Source organism: Eumetopias jubatus, unplaced genomic scaffold (assembly GCF_037043125.1).
Source record: "Eumetopias jubatus isolate StellerSeaLion01/CBP00866 unplaced genomic scaffold, mEumJub1_p1.0 scaffold_10, whole genome shotgun sequence".
Lineage (NCBI taxonomy): Eukaryota > Metazoa > Chordata > Mammalia > Carnivora > Otariidae > Eumetopias > Eumetopias jubatus.
The window spans coordinates 59589629-59616330 of NW_028274816.1; the positions used below are offsets into that span (position 1 = coordinate 59589629).

At 39.9% G+C, this 26702-nt stretch overlaps 1 protein-coding gene across 1 annotated transcript; it reads left to right on the forward strand.

The window, feature by feature from the left end:
* Positions 1-3992: 3992 nt before the first annotated feature.
* On the forward strand, positions 3993-26326 carry ZNF614 (zinc finger protein 614). Its single transcript, XM_088027804.1, has 5 exons — positions 3993-4127; positions 14495-14715; positions 19328-19454; positions 19724-19819; positions 20155-26326. The coding sequence occupies exons 2-5, from the start codon at positions 14701-14703 to the stop codon at positions 21672-21674; spliced, it is 1758 nt and encodes a 585-aa protein (XP_087883930.1). The 5' UTR covers positions 3993-4127; positions 14495-14700; the 3' UTR covers positions 21675-26326.
* The last annotated feature ends 376 nt before the right edge of the window (positions 26327-26702 follow it).

A 26702-nucleotide genomic window follows, 5' to 3' on the forward strand; every position in this document is an offset into this window, starting at 1 on the left:
GTCATATATGATCCCAGACTTCCTATCAGGTATGTGCAGTATATAATGGTGGTCTTTTTTTTTTTAAGATTTTATTTATTTATTTGAGAGAGAGAATGAGAGATAGAGAGCACGAGAGGGAAGAGGGTCAGAGGGAGGAGCCCGAGGTGGGACTCGATCCGGGGACTCCAGGATCATGACCTGAGCCGAAGGCAGTCACTTAACCAACTGAGCCACCCAGGCGCCCTATAATGGTGTCTTAACTGATCTTTCCCAAACCTCTCCATACACTGAGAACCGTATCAGGTAAAGTTGTCATTTTTGCTTTCAATCATCAAACATAATTTTAAAAACTCAAAGGGGAATAGCCTATTATGCCTGATGATATATTTACCTTTTTCATTCCATTTTCTTCATTCCTGATGTTTCATGTTTCCTTCTGTCATTTCCTTTTTGTTAGAACTTCCTTTATCAATTTTTTGAGCAGGTCTGCTGGCAAAAAATCTTAGTTTTCAGACACCTGGGTGGCTCAGTTGGTTAAGTGTCTGCCTTCGGCTCAGGTCGTGATCCCCGGGTCCTAGGATCAAGTCCCACATCGGGCTCCCTGCTCAGTGAGGAGCCTGCTTCTCCCTCTCCCTCTGCCTGCCACTCTGCCTACTTGTGCTCTCTCTGTCAAATAAATTAGTAAAGTCTTTTAAAAAAAAATCTTAGTTTTCCTTTTGTTCTCCCTTTTGTTTTTCTTGCTCTTCTTTATCCAGTTATTTCCCTTGATATAAGAATATGTGGGATGCCTGGGTGGCTCAGTCAGTTAAGCCTCTGACTCTTGGTTTTGGCTCAGGTCATGATCTCACAGTTGTGGGATCAAGCCCCACATCAGGCTCTGCACTCAGTGCAGTCTGCTCCAGATTCTCTCCCTCCCCCTCTGCCGCTCCCCCCATTCACATGTGTGCATGCATACATGCTCTCTCTCAAATAAAATCTTTAAAAAAAAGGATATGCTATCCAGTTTATAAATCCTTGTGCCCTCCCCCCACAAATTTGCCGTACAGTGTTATGGCAGAATTCAGTTCCCAACTTAGTGTTGAGTAATTCATTCCTTTAAAAGTATTTTTTTTTTTTTTTGAGCATTTACACTGTGTCAGGCACCGTTGTAGTCACTGGGGACACGTCAATGAACAAAAAAGGCAAAGTCATGGCTTTTATGGAGAATATGGTTTAGTGAAGGTGACTGAGTAAAATAAATGCATAATAGAAATGTCAGTTGTTAAGTGCTATGGAGAAATATGAAGCCAAGTACATAGGTTGTAATGGAGGAGCTTTTTGTTTTTAAAGATTTTTATTTATTTGACAGCACAAGCAGGGGGAGCAGCAGGCAGAGGGAGAAGCAGGCTCTCCACTGAGCAAGGAGCCCGATGTGGGACTCAATCCCAGGACCCTGGGATCACGACCTGAGCCAAAGGCAGATGCTTAACCAACTGAGCCACCCAGGTGCCCCTGGAGGAGCTATTTTAGTATGGGTTTTCAAGGAACGCTCTTCTGAGTAGATGTAATTTGAACTAAGACCTAAGTATACTGAGGGTAACCAGCAAGAGTAATACTTGTAAGCTGGGAACACTCCAGATCTGTTTCCAAGTGTTTTCTCTGGGCTTCCCACCTCAGTATTCTCTGAGAAGTTTGTAAAAGATGTGAATTCTTTTTTTTTTTTTTTAAGATTTTATTTGTTTATTTGACAGAGATAGAGAGCACAAGTAGGCAGAGAGGCAGGCAGAGGGAGAGGGAGAAGCAGGCTCTCCGCTGATCAGGGAACCCGATGTGGGGCTCGATCCCAGGACTCTGGGATCATGATCTGAGCCGAAGGCAGCCACTTAACCAACTGAGCCACCCAGGCGCCCCAAAAGATGTGAATTCTTAAACCCCAGACCTCCTAAACCAGAACCTCTAGTATTGGGCCCAAGACCCTGTATTTATAAAATGATTTTTGTGACCTATGCTTAAATTTTAACATCTCTGCCCTAAATCCTGGATTAGTGCACCTGTTACCACCACCACACTGTAACAGGATGGATACTGGGTAGAAACTTTCTACAGTACAGAATCAGATATGAGCGTTCTACCAACCAGGCTCTCAGGTCCCCTCTACTTCTTATCCTTTTGTGGATCTACACATCCTGCCATGGCAAGGTCAGATCAGCTCATTCCTGAAACCGATCAGGCAGGTCCCAGAATGGGCTGCCCAGGCTGCCCTGAAAAATCTGGACAAGATGCTGAATTCACTTTTCAGAGCTTGACATCCCAAGTGAATGGGGCTGCCCACTTAATTCCTGAAGAGAATAAAATACTCTATTAAAAAATTATGCAAACAATAAATTCTTAATGTATAGAAATTAGAAAACATAGGGGGTACCTGGCTGGCTCAGTTGGTAAAACATGGAACTTTTGATCCCAGGGTCGTAAGTTCAAGCCCCATGTTGGGCATGGAGCCTACTAAAAATTTTAAAGAAATTTTAAAAAATTAGAAAACATATATAAACGATTTAAGAAATTTTGTATCACCCATAATTGTACCTGAGAGTCTAGCATTGTTAACAATATAGTCTCCCCAAATTTTCAAACATATGTAAGTAAATATGAGGCTAGTTTTTAAATATTTACGTTATGAACATCTACATCATTAAATATTCTAAAACTTCTAAAATTGACATTTTTATAATACTAAAGTAATATAGAATTATGACACAGATATATAAACAATGGAGAATTACAAAAATTGGGAATGTGAAAACTTCTGACATTCACTACCCATAAGTACAAACCCTGAAGTAATCCAAACTAAAGGTTTACTTAAACACAAATAAACAGGCAAATGTTTATGATTTGTTTCCATAATGGGGGTCATAAAATTTATATTATCCTGCAGATGTATTTTTTTCTTCTTGAGAATACAGTTATCTTTCCTTATTTATACTGACAGTTGTAGTATATTCTTTTCAGTTGCTATGTACTGTTTTGGTGAGTGGATGTTCCATAATTTACCCAAGTAAATGTCTATCATATTACATTTAGATTTTTTTCCTTTTTAATTGCAAAAGCCAATTAAGCCCCGTGGTTAATATTAGGAAAAGTTTTTACTAAGTAAACTCTTGCAATTAGAATTTCTAGGACAAAGAGAATGAAAAATTTAAATTGATTCAGGTTGCCTTCTAAAAAGGGAGTAGCTACCTAAATCCTCTATGATTAAACTTCCTCCCACGCCTAAATAATAAAATTTTAAAGTGTGCTCTCTCTTAAAAATTTGGGAACTATGCAAAGTATAATAATTACATTATCTCGTAATTTCATATTCTCCAAAATCCCGGGGTCATCCTAATTTATTTTGGGAAGGAAAACATACATTTGCACCTTCACTTCATCCCTTCTCCACTGGAGATAGTAGCTGTGCATCCACTCCCATGGGGGGATTAGCATTTCTTTACGAAGCTCCACCCTATTGGCTTCGCCCCTTCAATGGCGGTCTTGCTTCTAAACGACAAGGGCCTTACCCACTACACACACAACCGCCGTCTCCCTAAACCTAAGACGTTAGGCGACCACTGCTTTTGTCAACTCTGTGACCGCTGCCTCTCCGGCGACGTCTCAGCGGCTTCTTTCCCCAAGTCGGCCTTGGCCGGAGCCCATCCCAGCCGTACGGACACCTGCCTTCCTCTAAGATGGCCGCGCCCACGGTGCTCCAGCCTAACGTCTGCGCTCGGCCCTGCACAGAGGGCGTCGCCATCTTTCTTCCCTCGGCCGATAAACGTGCCTGGTGGCCTTAGGTAGACACCGACTTCTGAAATCTTACCCAGTCAGCACAGCTTTGTTGAGCATCCCTCGCAACACTGAGTTGGCCTGTAATGATTCCGATCTCCCCACACAGCCGCTGTGGCCCCTCCCATCAGAAACGCCAGGGTGGGCGTGGCCGTTAGGTCATAGAGCGGGGCCGGCCGCCCGAGCTCCGAAATCCCGTAACGCTCCCAGGTCCTCGCGGGAGTCGCTGGCCGGGTGGTTCCGAGTCCCTAGGTACCGCGAGGAAGGGCGCACCGAGAGAAGTGGCTTCGGAAGTGGGTGGCCTTTCGTCGCTGCCAGCAGCGTCTGTAGAGGTTCGGGTTCGGGTGAGTCGGGTTCTGGGTTTAGCTCTCGGCCTGTCGGGTCCGTGAAACGGGAGAATGTGTGAAGAACCGCAGTTGGGATTTTATTTGGATTCACTCATTGAGGAATCTGGCGGGGGGGAGGGGGGCTTTGGGAGTCAGTGATTAAGAGTCTGAAGAAATCTCGACCGAGCGGTCGACTGTGTTAGGGTTTGAGGTCCGCGTGGATCACTCGGCTTGTGGGACTCGGTTGAGAAGTGGGGTGGAAAGTATATCCGTGAGCGCCTGTCTCGTCCGGCTTCCGTGGGTTGGAGATGTCCCTGTTGGTTATTTGGGCTTGTTTGCGGGTTAGTGTGGCATTTAATACAGGGCTCACTCCTGGAGACGCCTGGTGGGTGCTGTCAGTGTGTGAGGAGGTCCGGGGCCCCTGGAGAATCGGAAGATTCAGGCTCAAACCTTGAATGCCGGAAACAGACCTAAAGGCTGCATTTAATCCAGTTAATCCAAACCAGTTCACTCCTTCCAGTCCGTCCTCACGGACCTTACTGAAAACTTTGTCTCCCAACATCACCACTCTTCTCACTGTCCCCACAAAATTAAGTGTGTTCGGAGTGAGCTAGGGATATATTGACTATTAAAGATGTAGCTTTTGTTTTTATAGTCTTCAAGTTTACTATACTTGTGGATACTTCCTTTTAGGGTCATTATGAGTGAATGCATCTCCTTTGCTCTATATTCTGTTCCATAGCGAGAACTCCCCCCCCCCCCACGTTAGGATCATCTGTATAAACATAAGGAAAAATTAATTGTATCATGTAATTTCTCATCCTCAACATATTTGCTTAGGAGATGATATTTATACATTTTTAATCATTGCAATAAATATCAACACAGGTTGGTGAACCAGACCATGGTGTCTGAGTCAAACATATATTACATTATATATTATATTATTATATATTACTTATATTAAGTAATAACAAAATACTCAGTTATAATTTTAGTCGTTTTACTGAGGTTTAATTTACATACCATAAAATTCATTACATTTCAGTGATTTTTTTAAAAAGATTTTATTTATTTATTTATTTATTTGTCAGAGAGAGAGAGAGAGCACAATCCGGGAGCTGCAGGCATAGGGAGAAGCGGGCTCCCCACTGAGCAGGGAGCCCCATGTGGGACTCAATCCCAGGACCCTGGGATCATGATCTGAGCCAAAGGCAGACGTTTAACTGACTGAGCCACCCAGGCATCCCTACATTTCAGTGATTTTTAACTGAGTTTCTAGAGTTGTGCAACCATGAGTATAATCCAGTTTCAAGACAATCCAATTTTAAAAGATTTCCATCACCTGGAAAAGTTTTCTTGGCGCTCTGTGCACTCAGTGTCCACTCCTACCCCCAGCCACACACCACCCTGATTATCTTCTAGAATCTATTAATTTGCAATTTCTAGGCATTTCATATAAACAGAATCATATATGTAGTCTTTTGTTGTTGCCTTTTTTCATTAGCATTATATTTTGGTCTACATTATAATTATCACTAGGTTTTCCCCTTTTTTCCAAGTGATTTATTGAGGTAAAATTGACACACGATAAGCTACAGATATTTAAATCATACCAATTGGTAAATTTGACATATGTACTCATGAAAGTGTCACCACCATGAAATGAAAATCACGAACATACCCCTCACCACTGAATTTTCTTTGTGCCCGTTTTTAATCCATCCCTCTCATATTTCCCCTTCCCTCCCCAAGCAACCACTGATCTATTTCTCATTACTATAGGCTAGTTTATTTGTTTTTTAAAGTTTTATTGAGATGGACTCTCAGGATATACTCGTTTTTATTACGATTTGATTCAGCGTTAGTATTTCAAGATAACATTCTTGTGCGTCTCAGTAGTTCCTTTTTTTCCTTTTTGTTGCTTTGTATTCCATGTGGGCTTATCAGTTCATTCTGTAGAGTTTATTAATTCACCTGTTAATGGGCAATTGCTTTTCCAATTTTTAGCTCTTACAAATAAAGCTCTGAAAAAAAACCACTCATGTTCGAGTCTATATTTGTGTTTATATGTTTTTCTTTTTCTTGGGTAAATCTCTAGGAGTTGAATGGCTAAATCATATGGTAGGTGTTATGTTTAACTTCTTTAGAAAACTGCTAAACTGTTTCCTCAGGTGGCTGCACTTTGTATTCCCAAGAGAAGCGGATAATTGTTCTGTGTCTCCATGTTTTTGCCAACACTTTGTATTGTCATTCTTTTTGATTTTAGGTATTCTAATGGGTGTGGAGCAGTACCTTGTGGTTTTAATTTCTATTTACCTAATAATGGCTAATGATGTTAAATATCTTTTCGTGTGCTTATTTGCCATCCATATATTCCTTGGTGAAGTAATTGTTCAAGTCTTTTATGCTTTTCTGTTGTTTTTTCTTGTTAATTTTTGAGACTTCATTATATATTCTGGATACAAGACTTTCCTTTACCAGTTATATGCTTTGCAAAGATTTTCTCCCAGTCTTCGGCTTGCCTTTCAACATTCTCTTAACGATGTGTTTTGAAGAGCAGAAGGATTTAGTTTTTATGAAGTCCAGGACATGAACTTTTCTTGAATTATTCTTTTGGTGTTATACCTAAGAAATCTTTGCTTTATTACAAGAGCGGAGGATTTTCTCCAATTTTTTCTTCTCGAAGGTTTAGGGTTTTTGGGTTTTTTTTTTTTTTAGGTTTTTCACTTAGCTTTATTATTTATTTTGAGTAATATATATGGATTTAAGTTCTTTTTTTTTTGTATATGCATATCTCTCCACTGTGTTGCCTTTGCACCTTTATAAAATGTCAGTTGACTATATATGTGTGGGTCTTATTCTGAGCTCTGTTCTGTTCATTCATTTGTCTGTTCTGACACGAATACTACCCTGTCTTGATTACTCGGTTTTGATAAAAATTCTTGTAATCAGTTAGTGCAAACTCACCAACCCTGTTCTTTTTTTTTCTCTTAAGATTTTATTTATATATTTATTTTAGAGAGCAAGGGGAGGGGCAAAAGGAGAGGAAGAGAGAATATCTCAAGCTGACTCCAAGCTGAGTGTGGAACGAGACACCGGGCTCAATTCCCGTGGACCCCGAGTTCACAACCTGAGCCGAAACCCAAGAGTTGGATGATCAACCAGCTGAGCCACCCATGCACCCCAACCTTGTTCTTTTTTACAGTTGTTTTAGCTTTTCTAGACCTTTTGCATTTCTGTGTGAATTTAAGAATCAGGTTGTCAGTTTATACAGAAAAGCCTCCTGGAATTATGATTGAGATTTGTGACTAGACCAATTCTGGAGAATGGTCTGTTTGGTTCATTTCAAAAAATGGTCCATTTTCTGACATGGACAAAGTGTATCTTTCCATTTATTTAAGTCTTAAAAAATTTCTGTGATACAGTTTTCAAAAGGTGTTTTAAATTTTGGGTAATCTTTTTCCATAAGTATTTCACATTTTTTAAGTCATTTTCACCTTTTATCATCATTTTATTTACTTATTTATTTTTTTGTTTCAAGTTTTTATTTAAATTCTGGTTAGTTAACATATAGTGTAATATTGGTTTCAGGAGTAGAATTTAGTGATTCATCACTTATATATTAACATCTAGTGCTAATCACAAGTGCCCTCAATACCAGTCATTCATTGAGCCCATCCCCCACTCACCTCCCTCCATCAACCCTCAGTTTGTTCTCTATAGTTTTGTTGTGTTTTTAAGATTTTATTTATTTATTTTGACAGACAGCGAGAGAGGGAACACAAGCAGGGGGAGTGGGAGAGGGAGAAGCAGGCTTCCCGCCGAGCAGGGAACCCGATGCGGGACCTGATCCCAGGACCCTGGGATCTGCCAAAGGCAGATGCTTAACGACTGAGCCACCCAGGCACCCCTATTCTCTGTAGTTAAAAGAGTCTCTTAGGGTTTGCCTCCCTCTCTTCGCCTCCCTTCCCCTATGTTCATCTGTTTTGTTTCTTAAATTACACATGAGTGAAACCATACGGTATTTGTCTTTCTCTGACTTGTTTCAGTTAGCATAATATACTCTAGCTCCATCCACATCATTGCAAAAGGCAGGATTTCATTTCTTTTTGATGGCTGAGTAATACTCCACACCACATCTATGTCCATTCATCAGTCAATGGACATTTGGGCTCTTTCCATAATTTGGCTATTGTTGATAACACTGCTGTTAATATTGGGGTGCATGTGTCCCTTGAATCAGTGTTTCTGTATCCTTTGGGTAAATACCTAGTAGTGCAATTGCTGGGTTGTAGGGTGGTTCTATTTTTAACTTTTTGAGGAACCTCCAAACTGTTTTCCAGTGTGGCTGCACCAATTTGCATTCCCACTAACAGTGTAAGAGAGTTCCCCTTTCTCTGCCTCCTTGCCAACATGTGTTGTTTCCTGTGTTGTTAATTTTAGCCATTCTGACGGGTATGAGGTAATATGTCATTGTAGGTTTGATTTGTATTTCCCTGATAATGAATGATATTGAGCATCCTTTCATGCGTCAGTCATTTGTAGGTCTTCTTTGGAAAAATGTCTATTCATGTCTTCTGCCCATTTCTTTTTTTTGTTTTTTTAATTTAAAAAAAATTTTTTAATTTTTTAATTAATTTATTTTTTAAATTAACATAATGTATAATTTGTTTCAGGGGTACAGGTCTGTGATTCATCAGTCTTACACAATTCACGGCGCTCACCATAGCACATACCCTCCGCTCTTCTGCCCATTTCTTAACCGGATTATTTGTTTTTTTGGGTGTTGAGTTTGATAAGTTCTTTATAGATTTTGGATACTAACCCTTTATCAGATATGTCATTTGCAAATATCTTCTCCCATTCCATAGGCTGCTTTTTAGTTTTTGTTGATTGTTTCCTTTGCTGGATAGAACCTTTTTTTTTTTTTTTAAGATTTTATTTATTTATTTGACAGAGAGAGTGAGAGCAGGAACACAAGCAGGGGGGAGTGGGAGAGGGAGAAGCACACTCCTGCTTAGCAGGGACCCTGATGCGGCACTCGATCCCAGGATCCTGGGATCATGACCTGAGCCGAAGGCAGATGGTTAACGACTGAGCCACCCAGGCACCCCTTGGTAGAACCTTTTTATCTTGATGAAGTCCCAGTAGTTCATTTTTGCTTTTGTTTCCCTTGCCTCCAGAGACATGTCTAGTAAGAAGTTGCTACGGCCAATGTCAAAGAGGTCGCTGCCTGTGTTCTTCTCTAGGATTTTGATGGTTTCCTGTCTCACATTTAGGTCTTTCATCCATTTTGAAGTTATTTTTGTGTATGGTGTAAGAAAGTGGTCCAGTAGTATTTCACAGTTTTTGATGGTATTGTAAATTGTATTCTTAAAAACTAAATGGCCTAGGGGCGCCTGGGTGGCTCAGTCATTAAGCGTCTGCCTTCGGCTCAGGTCATGATCCCAGAGTCCTGGGATCAAGCCCCGCATCGGGCCCCCTGCTCAGCAGGAAGCTTGCTTCTCCCTCTCCCACTTCCCCTGCTTGTATTCCCTCTCTTGCTGTGTCTCTCACTGTCAAATAAATAAATAAAATCTTAAAAAAAAAAAAAAAAAACAACTAAATGACCTAATAGAATGAGTTGGGAAATATTCTCTCCTCTTTGGCATTGTTCCTGAATGATCCATTGGATGTATATTTTGCCTTTTGTTTATCAAGTCACAGTTATTGGAATTGTTTTCAGTTTGAGACTATTATGAGAAATGTTGCTCTATACATTCAGGTACAAACTGGAAATGTTCATTTCTCTTTGTTAAGTTCCCCTGAGCAGAATGTTTGGCTCATAGGGCAAGTATATGTTTAACGTTTTACAAAGTTTTCAAAGTGCCTGTACAAGTGTACATTTCTACCATCAGTGTATGAGAGTTCCAGTTTCTTTTTTTTTTTTAACAATTTTTATTTTTTTTTAAGATTTTATTTATTTATTTGAGAGAGAGAATGAGATAGAGAGAGAGAGAGAGAGCACGAGAGTGAAGAGGGTCAGAGGGAGAAGCAGACTCCCTGCTGAGCAGGGAGCCCGATGCGGGACTCGATCCTGGGACTCCAGGATCATGACCTGAGCCGAAGGCAGTCGCTTAACCAACTGAGCCACCCAGGCACCCGAGAGTTCCAGTTTCTCCACATTCTAATGAACATTTGGAATTACTAGTCTTTGATTATAGTCATTCTATTTGGTGTATAGTAGAATTTCATCATCTTAATTTCCCCAATGACAAATAATGTTGATCATCTTTTCATGTGCTATAATAGACATTCATATGTCTTCTGTAGTGTAATGTCTATTTAAGTCTTTTCTCATTCTCTAAGTGAGTTGTTTGCCTTCCAAACAAATTATTAAGTTTTTACAGTTATTTATATATTCTACATAGTAGTCCTTTATCAGATATATGATTTGCAAATATTTTCTCCCCAAATATAGCTTACTTTTTCCTTTTGCTTTATAAAGTCTTTTGATATGCAAAATTTAGTACAAGTCCAATTATCAGTTCTTTTATGGTTCACTGGTTTAGTGACATGTCTAAGAATTCTTTGCCTAAGCCACACTCATGAGAAATGTCTCCTATGTTTTCTGCAAGATAGTGTGTGTATATGTATGTGTGTATAGATATAGATGTAGATGATGACTTTGTTTTTTAGAGCAGTTTTAGATTCCCAGCAACACTGAGTGGGAAGTGTGCAGAGACTGCTTGTGTATACCCTACTCCCCTACACGTACAACCTTCCTCACTGTCAGCATCCTGCACCAGAGTGGTGCGTTTCTTACAATTACCATATCGACATGTTTTCACCCAAAGTGCATAATTTACATTGGTGTAGGGTTCCCTCTTGGTATTGTTCATTCTGTGGGGTTTGACAATGTATAATGATATGTGTCCTCCATTTAGTATGTTACAGGTTAGTTTCACTGTTATAAAACTCCTCTGGTTTCTGCCTGTTCATCTTTCCTCTCCCCCAACTCCTAGCTACCACTGATCTTTTTTCTGTCTCCTTAGTTTTGCCTTTTCCAGACTGTCATATGGTTGGAGTCCTACAATATGTAGCCTTTTCCGATTAGCTTCTTTCACTTAATAGTATGCATTTAAGTTTCCTCCTTGTCTTTTCATGGCCTGATAGCTCATTTCTTTTTAGTGCTGAATAATACTCCATTCTCTCGATGGATAAAGCTGCTATGAACATCCATTATCAGGTTTCAGCTCCTTTTGGCAAATAACAAGGGAAGCGTCCCATCGTATGGTAAGAGTATGTTTAGTTTTGTAAGAAGCTGCCAAACTATCTTCAAAAGTGGTTGACTCATTTTGCGTTCCCACCAGCAATAAATGAGAGTTCCTCTTGCTGCACATCCTTGTCAGCATTTGGTGTTGTCAGTGTTTTGAATTTTGGCTATTCTAATAGGTGTGTAATGGTATCTCATAGTTGTGTTTTAATTTGTAATTCCCTAATTATATATGATGTTGAGCAGCCTTTCGTATGCTTATTTGCTATCTGTGTATTTTCTTTGGTGAGGTGTCAGTTTGCGGCTTTTGCCCATTTTTTAATTGGGTTGTCTTATTGTTGAGTTTTAAGAGTTCTTTGTGTATTTTGGATAACTTTATCATATATGTCTTTTGCGAATACTTTAGTCTGTAGCTTGTCTTCTCATTCTCTTGAGATAGTTTATATTTCTAGCTGTTACATTGAAATTTATTATCTTTTTTTTGAGAGAGAGAAAGCGCCCACGTGTGCGAGGGGTGGGGGAGGGACAAAGGGAGAGGGAGAAAGAGACTCTTAAGCGGGCTCCACACCCAGCATGGAGCCCCATGCAGGACTTGATCTCACAACCTGAGCTGAAATTAAGAGGTGGACGCTTAACCAGCTGAGCCACCCAGCCAACCCAGTTGGCATTCCTGGGCTAAATCCCCCTTAGTCTCTGTAATCCTAGATTTTTTTATGTTATCCTAGATTTGTTTTGCTAATACGTGTTTTTTTCCCTTTAAATTCTAGTTTGTTGACATACAGTTCAATATTGGTTTCAGGAGCAGAGTTCAGTGATTCATCCTTTACATATAACACCCAGTGCTCATCATAACAAGTGCCCTCCTTGAAACCCATCACCTATCTATCCCATCCCCCACCCACCTCCTTCTATCAACTCTGTTTGTTCTCTGTAGTTAAAGAGTCTCTCGTGATTTGTTACCCTCTCTTTTTTCTCCCTCTCATGTGTTTTGTTTTTTTTTTTTAAGATTTTATTTATCTATTTGACAGAGAGACACAGCGAGAGAGGGAACACAAGCAGGGGGAGTGGGAGAGGGAGAAGCAGGCTTCCCGCTGAGCAGGGAGCCCGATGCGGGGCTCGATCCCAGGACCCCGGGACCATGACCTGAGCCGAAGGCAGATGCTTAACGACTGAGCCACCCAGGTGCCCCCCCTCTCATGTGTTCATCCATTTTGTTTTCTTAAATTCCACATATGGATGAAATCATACTGTATTTGTCTTTCTCTGATTGACTTATTTTGCTTATTGTTTTGGTAATATGTTAACAATTTTTCACCTATATTCATGAAAGAGATTGGTCTGTAATTTTCTTCTTCTGTGATGCCTTTGTCTGGCTTTGGTATTTTGGTGATAGTGACATCATAGAAGGAATACATCTGGGCCTAAGCTTTCCTTTGTGAGACTTTTGTTTTGTTTTTGTTTTTTAGGTAGGCTCCACGCTGAGCATGGAGCACAAAGTGGGGCTTGATCTCCTGACCCTGAGATCAAGACCTGATCGCTTAACCAACTGAGCTACCCAGGCGCCCCTGTGAGACAGTTTTTAATTACTATTTCAGTTTCTTCTTATATGTCTATTTGGGTTTTTTAGAACTGTTCTTCTGTCAATTTTGTTACTTGTCTCTTTCCAGGCGTTTGTCCATTTCATCTGAGTAATATATATTTTTAATCCATGGTTACTCAGAAATGTGCTAGTTAATTTCCAAATGTTTGTGTATTTCCTGAATTTCATTCTGAAAGCAGATATCTAATTTAATTCTGTTGTGGTTGGAAAATATATTTTAAATTTATTGACATTTGTTCTATATCTTAAATTATGGTCTTTCCTAGAGAATGTTTCATGTACCTTTGAAGAAAATGTATATTTTGTTCTTGTTGAGTGTGGCATCAAATAACTGTCAGTTGATTATGGTGTTGAAGTCCTAAATATCTCTGCTGGTTTTCTTTTCTTTTTTCTTTTTTTTTTTTTTTTAAATTATTGACAGTGGGATTTTGAAACTTTCACCTATTGTTGAATTTTCTATTTCCCTCTTTAATTCAGTTTTTGTTTGTATTTTGTGATTCTGCCATTAGGTGTATATAGATTTATAATTTATAGCTTCTTCATTTGTATACCTTTTCTATCATTATTGCCAACCAGAGAAAACTCATATAAGCCTTGGCACCAGAGTTTTTATTGGAGTTAATGAACACAGACATGACTGACTGCCTGTATGGCTGACCTTAGTCTCCTCCAGCCCCTCCGGAGGCCCGGCTGATACCACGTGGTCCAAGGCCCTTCACCATAAATCACTTTATTAGAATAGACTGCCTTGCATGGCCCAAGCTTCCCAGGTGAACAGAGACACTCTTATCAGGCAGGATATTCCAAGGACTTAGAAGTTTCCTCCTAGAAACTAAGGGCAAAAGCCAAACCTCTGTTGGGCAAGGTTAATCATTTAGTGCATCAAGTGGATAAGACAGTTCTTATGATTTGCTTGGTACATTAGTCTTCACACTGAAGTGTGTGTACCCATGGAGCATATAAAGACTTCCAGAGCAGTGCGTGGGCATACATGCTTTTTATTTATTTTATTTTTTAAGGTTTTATTTATTTATCTGACAGAGAGAGACACAATGAGAGAGGGAACACAAGCAGGGGGAGTGGGAGAGGGAGAAGCAGGCTTCCCGCTGAGCAGGGGGCCCAATGTGGGGCTCGATCCCAGGACCCTGGGATCATGACCTGAGCTGAAGGCAGACCCTTAACAACTGAGCCACCCAGGCGCCCCACACATGCTTTTTAAAGACACAGTGGCCAGATTTTTGGAACCTTCCATATGTCCTAAATGGATGTGCTTGATAATCCACCTGCCTCTGAGGCATCATGCTCTGCTGCCTTTGCTTTTCCACCTCCCCTTTAATAGCCATACCACTTCTCCTTCACAGAGGAAAGGCATACCTTTCACTCCTTTAGAACCCTGCTTTACTGCCCTAGAGTGTGAAAGCCTCGGAACAGTTGGAAATATTGAGGTCCTCTAAGGTAAGTGCATAGCAGCAGTGATAACACCTAGGCCCAGAGGAAAAGTACACTCAAAGTCAGTTTGCTCTTCAGCCCACAGGTCCCAGGTCCCCAAGAGCAAGAGTGATCAAGTGAAGGAATGAAGGAAGAAAAAAGAGGTACTTGTGGACTTGGATATCATTATTTCTAGGGACAACTTCAAGCAGATACCAAGCTTTCTGACTCTTAAGAACTTTGTGGCAGATGCAGAAGAGACGAAAGACAGAATCCATGTTACTGTTTTGTGAGCACAGAAGAAAATGATCAAGGCCCAGGTGATTTTTGTTTGCTACGTTTTTCCTATGTTTTCTGACAGATTTGTGGTGATCTGAGAAAAATCAGTTCAACCTTTTAGTATAAATTGGGATAATTGGATTCTGGGGAGAAATTAACTTAGATTCTAAATTCAAAAGCAGAGCAAAGTGAAATCAGGAATATATTACTCACAGGGGTCATCCTGAAGGACTAATATTGGAACACAGTGTGTGACTGGTGCATCCTGTGGGTTACAGTAGCTGTCGCTTTGAGTCTGATATCTCTAACAAACATCATAACCAGAGAGACATGAAAAGCTATGTGATGTGCACTGACTCTGTGGGGAAGGCAGACCGGTTTCTTGGGGGATTCAATAGTTTATGCCACTTAGGCCTCCTGAAATTTCTTTGGTGGATTTTCTTGGAGGGCATCAGTGAGGTGTATTCTAACCTGCAGCCTTCTGGTGAGTGGAAAAGCAGATTTCCTATAGCTGTCTCTTACAGAGGGCCTCCTCTGGGAATATGTCAAGCAGAGGTCAGTGGGTACAGTTCTTCAGGGCACCATAGTCTGGTGATCCAGGGACCCAACTTTATGGCAGTCTGGAATAAAACCACTGAAATGGCGTAGGAAAATGAAGATTGCATGACTTTCAAATGGTCCTCCGTGAACAGGTAGTTGAAGTGGAGTTTGAGTACAGATTTGGCAGTAGTAGTAGTTGAGAAAGTGTTTTTCTCTATTAAGGGTTTGGGTTGTTGGCATCCATGGGGTTTGATTTAAAACTTTCATTCCATCTCAGAAAGTGGGGTATTTTTCCTGTGTTTAAATTACCTTCCTATTTGTGTTTTTATTTTATTTTGTTTTTACCTTTTTTCTTTTATGTACACAGGTGACTCATGGTAAGAGAGTGCCTCTTAATCCCCTGGTGTAGCATTAACAAATACCTGGTAGTGCATACTTCTTATATGTATCTGTTTGTGCATTTACATACCTAAATGTATATATCGATCATATTTTATATGAGTGGAACAATACTGCAAACAACACGGATAACTATAAGGGGCTTCCTATTAGTTGAAGTACCACAGGCCTAGTACCAGTTGAGCATCTAAAAGAAAGATGACTGCACTGGACTGAAGCATAGTAGCTATGCAGCTATGGAAAAGTCCATGAGTTTGGGGTGCCTGGGTGGCTCAGTCGGTTAAGCATCCAACTCTTGATTTTGGCCGAGGTCATGATCTCAGGATCATGAGATTGAGCCCTGTGTCAGGCTCTGTGCTGAGTGTGGAGCCTGCTTAAGATTCTCTCTCTCCCTCTCCTTCTGCCCTCCCCTACCCTTGGCTCGAGCACGCGCACACTCTCTCTTTAAAAAAAAGAAAAAAAGTCCATGAGTTCATAGTCATACTCAAAAAACAAACAAACAAAAATCTTTGGAGTTTGATGGGAACAAAATATTTGATTTTTGAAATGATAAATAACACAGTAACACATGTTCAGAGATTCACTCTGAATTTAATAGAGTTAGTGTGAAATAGTACAAACTTCATTGATAGCAGCTTGGTACTCCTTGACCCTTACACTCATGTATGAATCACCTCTCCAGAGTGAGCCACAGTTATTTTCATGTACATCCTCCAAACTCTTTTTTAAGTGTGTTGGCATTCTTTACCTGTTGGTACCTATAAGCCAACTTTCTACTTTTTCACCTGACACGATGAACTTCAGATGTTGTGTGAGTAATAATTAAATAATACACTTATTGATGAATATTTAGATATTTTTGTTATTACAAACCATAAGAATGAACTGCCTTGTTAATGGCTTTTTGTGAAATTGTATCAGTGTTCAGAGTAGCTACAGAGAAATCAACTATGGGGTGTGGTCATTTCACATTTTAACATTCCAACTCATGGTCAGTGTGGCATCATGCTTAAAAGTGTAGGTTTTGCGGCCAGTTGCCAGCCGTGTGACTGCGTTCTTCAGTTAGCCATCACACCCCTTTTCTCATGTAGAATGGGGTTAATGACAATGGCACTTAAATCATAAGGTAGGGTCTAAAATGAATTAATCTAGACAAAGCATCTAGAAGAGTGCCTGGTTGATAGAAAGCGTTATATAAGAACATCCAGTGCTCCTCAGCTTGCCAACACTTGTTATGTTATCAAATTGCATATTTTCCACAGTCTGTATGAACCAATATTCTTTTGCCTTATTTTATTTTGCATTTTCCCAATTGCTTGTGAGGTTCAGATTCTTGTCCCTTTGTTGCTTTTTTGGATTATTTCTTCTTTGATATGTGGTCTTCATTCTTGGCTCATTTGAAAAATCATTTTTTGTCTTACTGATTTGTAATTGTTTATCTTGTGATATATTGATCTTTTATATGTTGCAGTTATTTTTCTAGAATCTTGTCTTTTAGCTTTTCTTAATATCTTTTTCCATGCAAAAGTTTTATTTTTGATTCAAATTAAAATTTGTTAGCCTTTTCTTTATGGCTTTTTACTTGTGCTATAAACATTCCATGTTTTCTTCTATTCTTCCATAAGTTCTTTCTTTAAAAGTGTATGTCTTATATTCATTATCTATTGGTGGTGTGGCATAATAACATATATATCTATCTGCCTAATATATAGTCTTTTACCCTGGTTCCTGCTAATATTTAATCTTTTACCCTGGCTCCTGACACAGAGTTTTCTAAAACTCTTATAATTTCCTCGGTGATAGGAGTGTCTGTCACAGAGCTCCTAAATCCCTTGGAATTTTCTTGGTGATAGGACTGTCTTTTGTTCTAATTAGGTGACTCTTGGTGTGGGCTCCTGGATGTCTTCTGTGGGGGCCGGTCTCTAGAAAGATCAAGTCATGATTAGAAGCTTGGAACTTGCAGCCCTGACCCCATCCTCCAGAGTCGGGAGAAGGACTGGATAATGAATTAGTAATCCATTATTAGATCATGTCCATGAAATGAAGTCCCCATAAAATCCCGAAAGTACAGGGTTCGGAGAGTTTCTGGATTGGTGAACACATCTACATGCTTGGAGGGTGTAGCATACCCCAACTCCACAGGGACAGAGCTTGTGGGTTCAGGACCTTCCAGACCTTGCACGAGGTACCTCTTCATGTGGTTCATTGGTATCCTTTATAATGTCCTTTACTATATAATAAACCAGTAAATGTTAAGTTAGTGTTTCTCTGAGTACTTTGAGCCGTTCTAGCAAATGATTGAATCCGAGGAGAAGGTTGTTGAATCCAAGGAGAAGATTGTGGGAACCTCTGATTTGTAGCCAATTCTGACAGTGTGTTACCTGGAGACTCCTTCCAGGTGGGCAAGCAAGCATGGCTTACTTAGTCTGTGTTGTTTTTACTCACAATACTTCTGATACCAAATGAGGTTTTTTCCTCTTGACACCAAATATGTGATCTCTTCCAACACCACTTCTCCAGATTGACACTGGACTCTGACACTGACTACCTGCAGTTAGCATCAGATTACACAGATTTAAGAGTGCAGACCTGCAAGAAAGCCACCACTTGGGATTCCAGTCTCAAGTCTTGGTCTTCTGTACTGACTGACGGGCTCTAAGTCATGGTTTCTGCGGTCCCTTTCTCAGGACAGAGTATGGGGGTGTGCCACCCTTCCAACAGCATGATGTGCTCACCAACTTGGAAGTTTGCTGAACCTGTGGTTTTGGGGGGCTTTATGGAGGTTTCATTGCTTAGGCATGATTGATTAAATCATTGAACATTGGTGATTGAACCCCACCCCTTAGGTGGGGCTAAGTTTCAACCCTCTAATCATGTAGTTTGTTTCTCTGGTGACCAGCCCCCATCCCGAAACTATGTGAGGGCTTGGGTTACCAGTCATCTCATTAGCACACAAAACACACTCATCACTGTGGAGATCTTAAGCATTTTAGGAGTTCCTTGTACTAGGAACTGGGGCCAAAAGCCAAATATTTGTTTTTTGTCATGTCGCTGCTGGGTACTTTGTTTCACAGTCACTCATGAGCCTGTAAGCAAGGTGTAAGCCAGGATGGCATCTGATCTGGAGGCTCGGGTGGGGAAGGATGCACTTCTAAGCTCACTTACTGGGTTGTTGACGGGATTCATTTCCAGAAGGGCTGATCAAGTGAGATCCTCAGTTCCTACCTGTCTGCTCATGTAAGATTCTTAATAGTTCCTTGCCACATGGGCCTTCCCTACATGCCACTTGTTTCATCAAAGTCATGAAAGGACAGATTCTGTTAGCAAGATGGAAGTCACCGACGGAGTCACCTAGGCTCCCCATTTCTACTAAAATGCGTATAAGAAAAGTATATATAGGGGTACCTGGGGGGGCTCAGTTGGTTGAGCGTCTGCCTTCGGCTTGGGTCATGATCCCAGGGTCCTGGGATCGAGCCCCACATTGGGCTCCCTGCTTGGCAGGAGGCCTGCTTCTCTCTCCCCCTCTGCCTGCCGCTCCCCTTCTTGTGCTTTCTCCCTCAACCTCTCTGTCAAATAAATAAAATCTTTTAAAAAGAGGAAAAAAAAAATGTATATAGATGAGGCTATATGGTGATTAGAACAGCCTCCCTCATGCTTCTTCCATATTAACAAAAGTAATTCACATCATATTAAATAGGACTGTGTTAATTACAGGAATCACTGACACTGGAGGATGTGGCCGTGGACTTCACCTGGGAGGAGTGGCAGCTCCTGGGCCCCGCTCAGAAGGACCTGTACCGGGACGTGATGTTGGAGAACTATAGCAACCTGGTGTCAGTGGGTGAGGACAGCTTTCTGTGTCACTTAGAGGTGCTCAGTCACTGGCTTTTCCTCTATCACTTGATGAAAGCTTTGCAATCACTGTGGTCTTCCGAAGAGTCCCCTATCTTGGCCCTAAACAAAGGAGTATAATCTTTTCTATCCTGAAAGAACTTCTAACTACTTTGCATGTGAGAAATCGCTTTATCTCTAAAATGTAATATTTTCCCATCTCAACTTACTATACCCCAAGTCACTGCATCTAAGTCTTTTGTCATTTCTCATGAACAGGGTGTCAGGCTACCAAACCAGATGCATTGTCCAAGTTGGAACACAGAGATGAACCATGGATAACAGAGGATGAAATCCAGAATAGAACTCATCTGGGTGAGTGAGTACCAGCAAGGGGAGTGGCTGAAGAAGTTTTATTCTAGTCTTTAAGAGAAGGTGTCACAGCTGTGAGAGTGTCTGAGGATACCTAATCAGCTCCTCCCCATATTCCTTTCCCCAGATAAGAACTCTTTTTCTTTTGTGCGTATTTAGCTCTAAATATGCTCCTTACCTCTTCTTGGATCTGATATTTATTTCATTTTAAATCTTTATAATTTTCTTTTAAAATTATATAGTCAACAATAAAGAGCCACCCCCACCACATCATCTTTAAAACATTTTTATTCCATACCATCCTTGTGAGAGAATTTGTTGTTCTCTTTTTTTCCTAGAATTCAGGATGCTTGATAGTCATCTGCAAGAGCACTCTCAAAACCACAGATTTCTGAAGAGCACACAGCAATACGGGGAACAGAGTACATTTAGAAATACTGTTCATTTGAGCAAAATACATTTTGCCATAACACAAAATCATGTGTTTGATTTATGTAGAAAAGCTTTGAAATCAAGTTTGAGTTTAGTTAACGAGAAGAGAAGATATGAAACAAAAAAGGTTGTTGAGTTTAATGGAGAAGAAAAATCTTTTCTGCATGGTAATCAGGAACATTTGTATTCTGGAATTGAATTCCCTGAAAGTGCAAAACATATCAGCACTAAATTCCAAGACTTTAATCATCAGAGGACTCACAAAATAGAGAAACCCCACACATGCATCGAAGGTGAGAAAACCTGCATCAGGAAGCCTCGGCTTATTTACCATGAGAGCAGTCATAGAGGTGAGAAACCCCATGAGTGTGATCCATGTGGGAATTCCTTCTCCAGAAATGTCATGTTCACTAAACATCAGAAAACTCATACACAGGACAAAGTCTGTATAACCAGTGAATACAGAAAAGCCTCTAGTGTGAAGAGCAGTCTCACTTTGCCTCAGCAAACGCAAACAGCAGAGAAATCCTACACATGCAGTGACTGTGGAAAAGGCTTCACCATGAAGCGCTATCTGATTGCACATCAGCGAACTCATAGTGGAGAGAAACCTTATGTGTGCAGTGAATGTGGAAAAGGCTTCACTGTGAAAAGCAATCTCATTGTGCATCAGCGAACTCATACAGGGGAGAAACCCTATATATGCACTGAATGCGGAAAAGGCTTCACCATGAAGCGCTATCTTGTTGTCCATCAGCGAACTCATACTGGAGAGAAACCCTATATATGTAGTGAGTGTGGAAAAGGCTTCACAGTGAAGAGTAATCTCATCGTACATCAGCGATCTCATACTGGGGAAAAATCTTATATGTGCAATGAATGTGGAAAAGGCTTCACCACAAAGCGCACTCTCATTATACATCAGCGAACTCACACAGGAGAGAAATCTTACTTATGTAATGAATGTGGAAAAGGCTTCACCACAAAGCGCACCCTTATTATACATCAGCGGACTCACACAGGAGAGAAACCCTATGAATGCAATGAGTGTGGTAAAGCCTTCAGTCAGAAGATATGCCTCATACAACATGAGAGATGTCATACAGGAAAAACTCCCTTTGTGTGTACTGAGTGTGGAAAATCCTATTCTCACAAATATGGTCTCATTACCCATCAGAGAATTCACACGGGAGAGAAACCCTATGAGTGCAATGAATGTGGAAAAGCCTTCACCACAAAGTCAGTACTCAATGTCCATCAAAGAACTCATACAGGAGAGAGACCATATGGATGCAGCGATTGTGAGAAAGCCTTCTCCCACTTGTCAAACCTTGTTAAACATAAGAAAATGCACACAAGAGAAATGGGTAGATTCAGTCAAGTTGTAAATTCCTTTAACACAGAGTCACAGCTCATTACTTATTAGTGAACTCCTACAAAACAGAAGCCCTATGAATGTGATGACTGTGGAAATGCCTTCTGTGGCAACGGCTTCTCTGGCAACCAAGACTTCATTAAACATCAGTGTTTCCAGCAGATTGGAATGTAATCATGGTACTGCTGGTTGTTGATGTGTGTCCTGCGGAGATTAAAAACTTGTCTAGGAGGTAAATCTGGGAGCTACAGTGAATGTGTTGTAGTGCCTTCAGTGATCCTTACCTCATATTTTCTGTCAGTGAAAACATGTTGGGAAAACTCTGATACATTCAATGTGGAAATGCTTTGAGCAAAACTTTCTAGCTTCATTATATTCTGAAAAGTGTATGCTGAGATAAATTCTGTGAATGCAGAGACTAGAAAGGCTTTCAGGGGGAAGGTAGACTTTATTATCAGGGATCATCATAAATCATCAGTGAGCTTATTGTTTATAGAAATATGATTTAAAAAAAAATTTATGATGACCATGGGAAAGCTCTTACCCAGAAAGAAGACCTCAGTGAGGGTCAGAGTCCACACTGGAGAAAAACTTCAAGAGGACGATATATATATATATGGCAGGATATCAGTGACACATTCTGCCTCGTTTTGTCAGGAAATCATAGAGAAATGAAAACTTCATGAACATACTAAATGTAGAGCACCTGCAGTCAAATATCAGAGAACTTATGAAGAAATGAAGTCCTGTGAAAGTGGTAAATGTCGGTGCTTTTAAATGTTACAAGTCTGACCTCATTATACATCAGATAATTCACCTGATGTACATTTTCAGATGATACTTTGAAACCCTTTTCTAGTGGCCTTGTCAGTAATTCCTTAGTTTTAAAAAGTATAGTCTGCTTTCCTCATCACTGATTATTTATTGTTATACACCGTGCAGAGTGTTCTATGGAGTATTCTAGGACTACTCTGTATCATAAGATTTTTTACCTTTCTTTGGCTCTAAACTTAATTGTAAATTTAGTATACTGAAGTAGTTTTTTGGCTTTTTTTAAAGATTTTATTTATTTGACAGAGACACAGCAACAGAGGGAACACAGGCAGGGAGAGTGGGAGAGGGAGAAGCAGGCCTCCTGCTGAGCAGGGAACCCGATGCGAGGCTCGATCCCAGGACCCTGGGATCATGACCTGAGCCGAAGACAGACGCTTAACCATCTGAGCCACCCAGGTGCCCCACATACTGAAGTAATTTAAAAGGAAACTGTTTTAAATTTATAAAATAACAAGTATTTATACTTGCTTAACTAAGTTTATAAATATGACCAAATATTTTATAAAACCACCTTCCAAGTTATTTTTATAAAATGTTTAATTTGAAATCATTTTAACTTACAAGAAATTGCAAAATAGTCCAGAAGACTTCCCTAGTATCCTTTACCTAACACCTCCCAGTAAAAACATTTATGTAAGCCACATCTTATTGAATCCAGGAAAATGACATTGGTAGTATACTGTTAGCTAAGCCCTTAACCTTATTTGGATTTCATTAGATTTTCATGGGTTTTTTTTTATGTTGTAATTCTAAGAAGTTTTATTACATATATAGATTCATGTAACCACTACCACAACCATCACATAAGACTGTAATCAACACAGATTTCCTCATTATACCTTTTTATGCTCATTCCCTTTATCCAAACCTACCTCTAGCAACCACTTACCTGTTTTCCATCAGTATAATTGTATAATTTTATGAATGTTACAAAAATCATTTTTACAACTGGATTTTATATATTTTATATATAGGTTGTATTTATTCATATAATTTTATATTTTTTCCATAAAAGTTATATTAAACTATATACAAATTTATAATTTTTTATTGGTAGGAAGTATGTAAGCTTTTCATGTTTTTGTCATTTGGCAAATTGCTCCGAAGACTTACGTGAGTTAATGGATGGTTGTTTTTATTAGTGAGTAATACACATACTGGATGACCAGTTTGTTTATCCCTTCATTCTTGGAAGAGATTTCCTCGTTTCAGCTGTTGTAAAGATGGTATGAAATCTGCATACAGGGTTTTGTGTGAACATAAGTTTTCATTTCTCTACAATAAATACTCAGGTGTATGATTGTGGGGATGTATGGTAAGTTGTGTTTAGCCTTATAAGAAACTACCCTCTTCTATTATGGCTGTGCTCTTTTACATTCTCACCAGCAGTGTATGAAATATTGTTCTGTGTCCTCTCTAGCACTTGGTATTCAGTGCATTTGACACTTGAACAACATGGGGGTTAGGGGCACTGACGCCCAGGCAGTTGAGAATCCACGTATAACTTAACTACCAATAGCCTGCTGTTGACTGGAAGCCTTACCAATAACATAAACAGTCGATTATGTGTTATATACTATATTCTTAAAGTAAGCTAAAAGAAAACCAGACTTCTGGGGCGCCCGGGTGACTAAGTCAGTTAAGTGTCTGACTCGGCTTTGGCTTAGGTCATGATCTCATGGGTTGTGGGATTGAGCCCTGCGTCAGGATCTGAGCTCAGTGCCAGGTCTGCTTGAAAAATTCTATCCCTCTGCCCCTCCCCCTGTTTGCTTGCTCTCTTTCAAATAAATAAATCTTTAAAAAAAAATAAGACTTATGGGGAAGACAAATACCATATGATTTCACTCATATGTGGAATTTAAGAAACATGAACAAAAAAAACGACTTTTTTAAAAAAGATTTTATTTTATTTATTTACTTGAGAGAGCGAGAATGAGAGAGAGAACACGAGAGGGGGGAGGGTCAGAGGGAGAAGCAGACACCCTGCTGAGCAGGGAACCCAATGCAGGACTCCATCCCGGGGCTCCAGGATCGTGACCCGAGCTGAAGGCAGTCACCCAACCCACTGAGCCACCCAGGCGTCCCCCCAGACTCTTTATATAGAGAATGATCTGGTGGTTACGAGAGGGGAGGTGGGTGGGGGAATGGGTGGAAAAAAGGGAGATTAAGAGTACACTTAAAGTGATTGGCACTAAGTAATTTATAGAATTATTGACTCACTATATTGTACACGTGAAATTAATATAGTACTATATGTTAATTATACTGGAGTTTTAAAAAATTATAAAGCCTAACAAAATCATAAGGAAGAGAAAATAACATTTACAGTACTACACTGTAAAAAAATCCACATATAAGTGAACTCATGCAGTTCAAACCCATGTTGCTCAAGGGTCAACTGTGTATTTCTTTTAGCCATTCAACTAGCAACATAGGAGAGATTTAGTTGCTCTCCATCCTCCCCAGCAGTTGGTATTGTTGCTATATTTTACATTAACTATTCTCTTAGGTATATAGTAGTAAACAATCTTGAGCTTAACTTATATTTCCCTAATGGCCAAAGATATTCAACATAGCATTATTACTACTATAATTAGACTTATTTATCTTACAACTGGAAGTTTGTACATTTTGACCATCTTAAGGTATTTCATCCACACCCCACCCCCAACCCTGCCTGTCACAACCACCAATTTTTCTCTGAGTTTAGTTTTTTTTTCTTTTAGATTCCACATATAAGTGAGATCATACAGTATTTGTCTTTCTCTGACTTATTTCACTTAGCATAGTACCCTCAGGATCTATTTATGAGTCATAAATGGCAGGATTTTCTTTTTTATGGCTGAATAATATTCATTTGTGTGTACATTTTCTTTATCCGTTCATTTTGCGTAGGAGGACACTTAGGTTTCGATGCCATGGCTGTTGTAAATAATGCTGCAATGAGCATGGGAGAACAACTGTCTTTTTAAGATAGTGATTTCATTTCCTTTGGATAAGTTCAAGTAGAATTAGTGGGTCATATGGTGGTTTTATTTTTAATTTTTTGAGGAAACATCACACTGTTTTCCATAGTGGCTGCACCAAATTTACAGTGTCCTTCATTCTTTTTATGTCTGTATGCATGTTCATTTATGATTTATTTAACAGATCACCTACTGATGTACATTCATATTGGTATTAGTTACCTTTGCATTACAAAATCACTTTCCTAAAAGTTAATGTCTCAAGACAAACATTTACTAATTCTGTTGTGTGGGCCTAGGGTTGGATGTCTGGTGGGGCTGTCTGGACAGAGGCTCCGTGAACTAGATGGCTACACCTCTAAGCCTCCACTGGAATTGATGGGGTCTTTCACAGGCTCTCATGCTGCAAGAGGCTAGCCTGGGCTCCATTCTAATGTGTTAGAAGAGCTCCAAGAGACACATAGACCATACCTTACTGAGCAAGTCTAGTTCTATCCTGTTTGTTATTTGTCCTATTAGACACATTGGTCAGCGTCACTAGGAAGGGATGCTATCCAAAAGTGAACATAGAGGGGCGCCTGGATGGCTCAGTCGTTAAGCGTCTGCCTTCGGCTCAGGTCATGATCCCAGGGTCCTGGGATCGAGCCCTGCACCGGGTTCCCTGCTCCGCGGGAAGCCTGCTTCTCCCTCTCCCACCACCCCTGCTTGCGTTCCTTCTCTCGCTGTCTCTCCCTGTCAAATGAATAAATAAAATCTTAAAAAGAAAAAAATGAATATAGAGACCCAAGAGTAGTACATTTATGTAACAGGCACAAGAGTGTTTATTTCTTTAAAATTGTCAAAATTGATGCCATAATTACCCTTGTACATGTTCTCAAAAAAAATAAATTTCTACTGAATCAATTTTTGAAATTAATTGCTGGTTTAAAGAGATGAAAAGTTTAAATTGGATAATTGCAGGATTTTACTGATTTATATGCCCTAGTCTGAATCCTGCCTCCCCCAAAACACATCAAATACCTAATATTAAGTATGTGCATTTTAAACTTCCAACTATGATAAGCAAGATAGTACTCAAAGCTGTATGTGGTGGACAACACCTATGCAGATGAGAAAAATAAGACATAGCGGAATCGAGTGCCTTTACCCCATGGCCTCGCCACTCTGGAATGTTAGTCATCGCTCAATCTTTTTTTTTTTAATTTTTTATTATGTTAATCACCATATATTACATCATTAGTTTTTGATGTAGTGTTCCATGGTTCCTTGTTTGTCATCG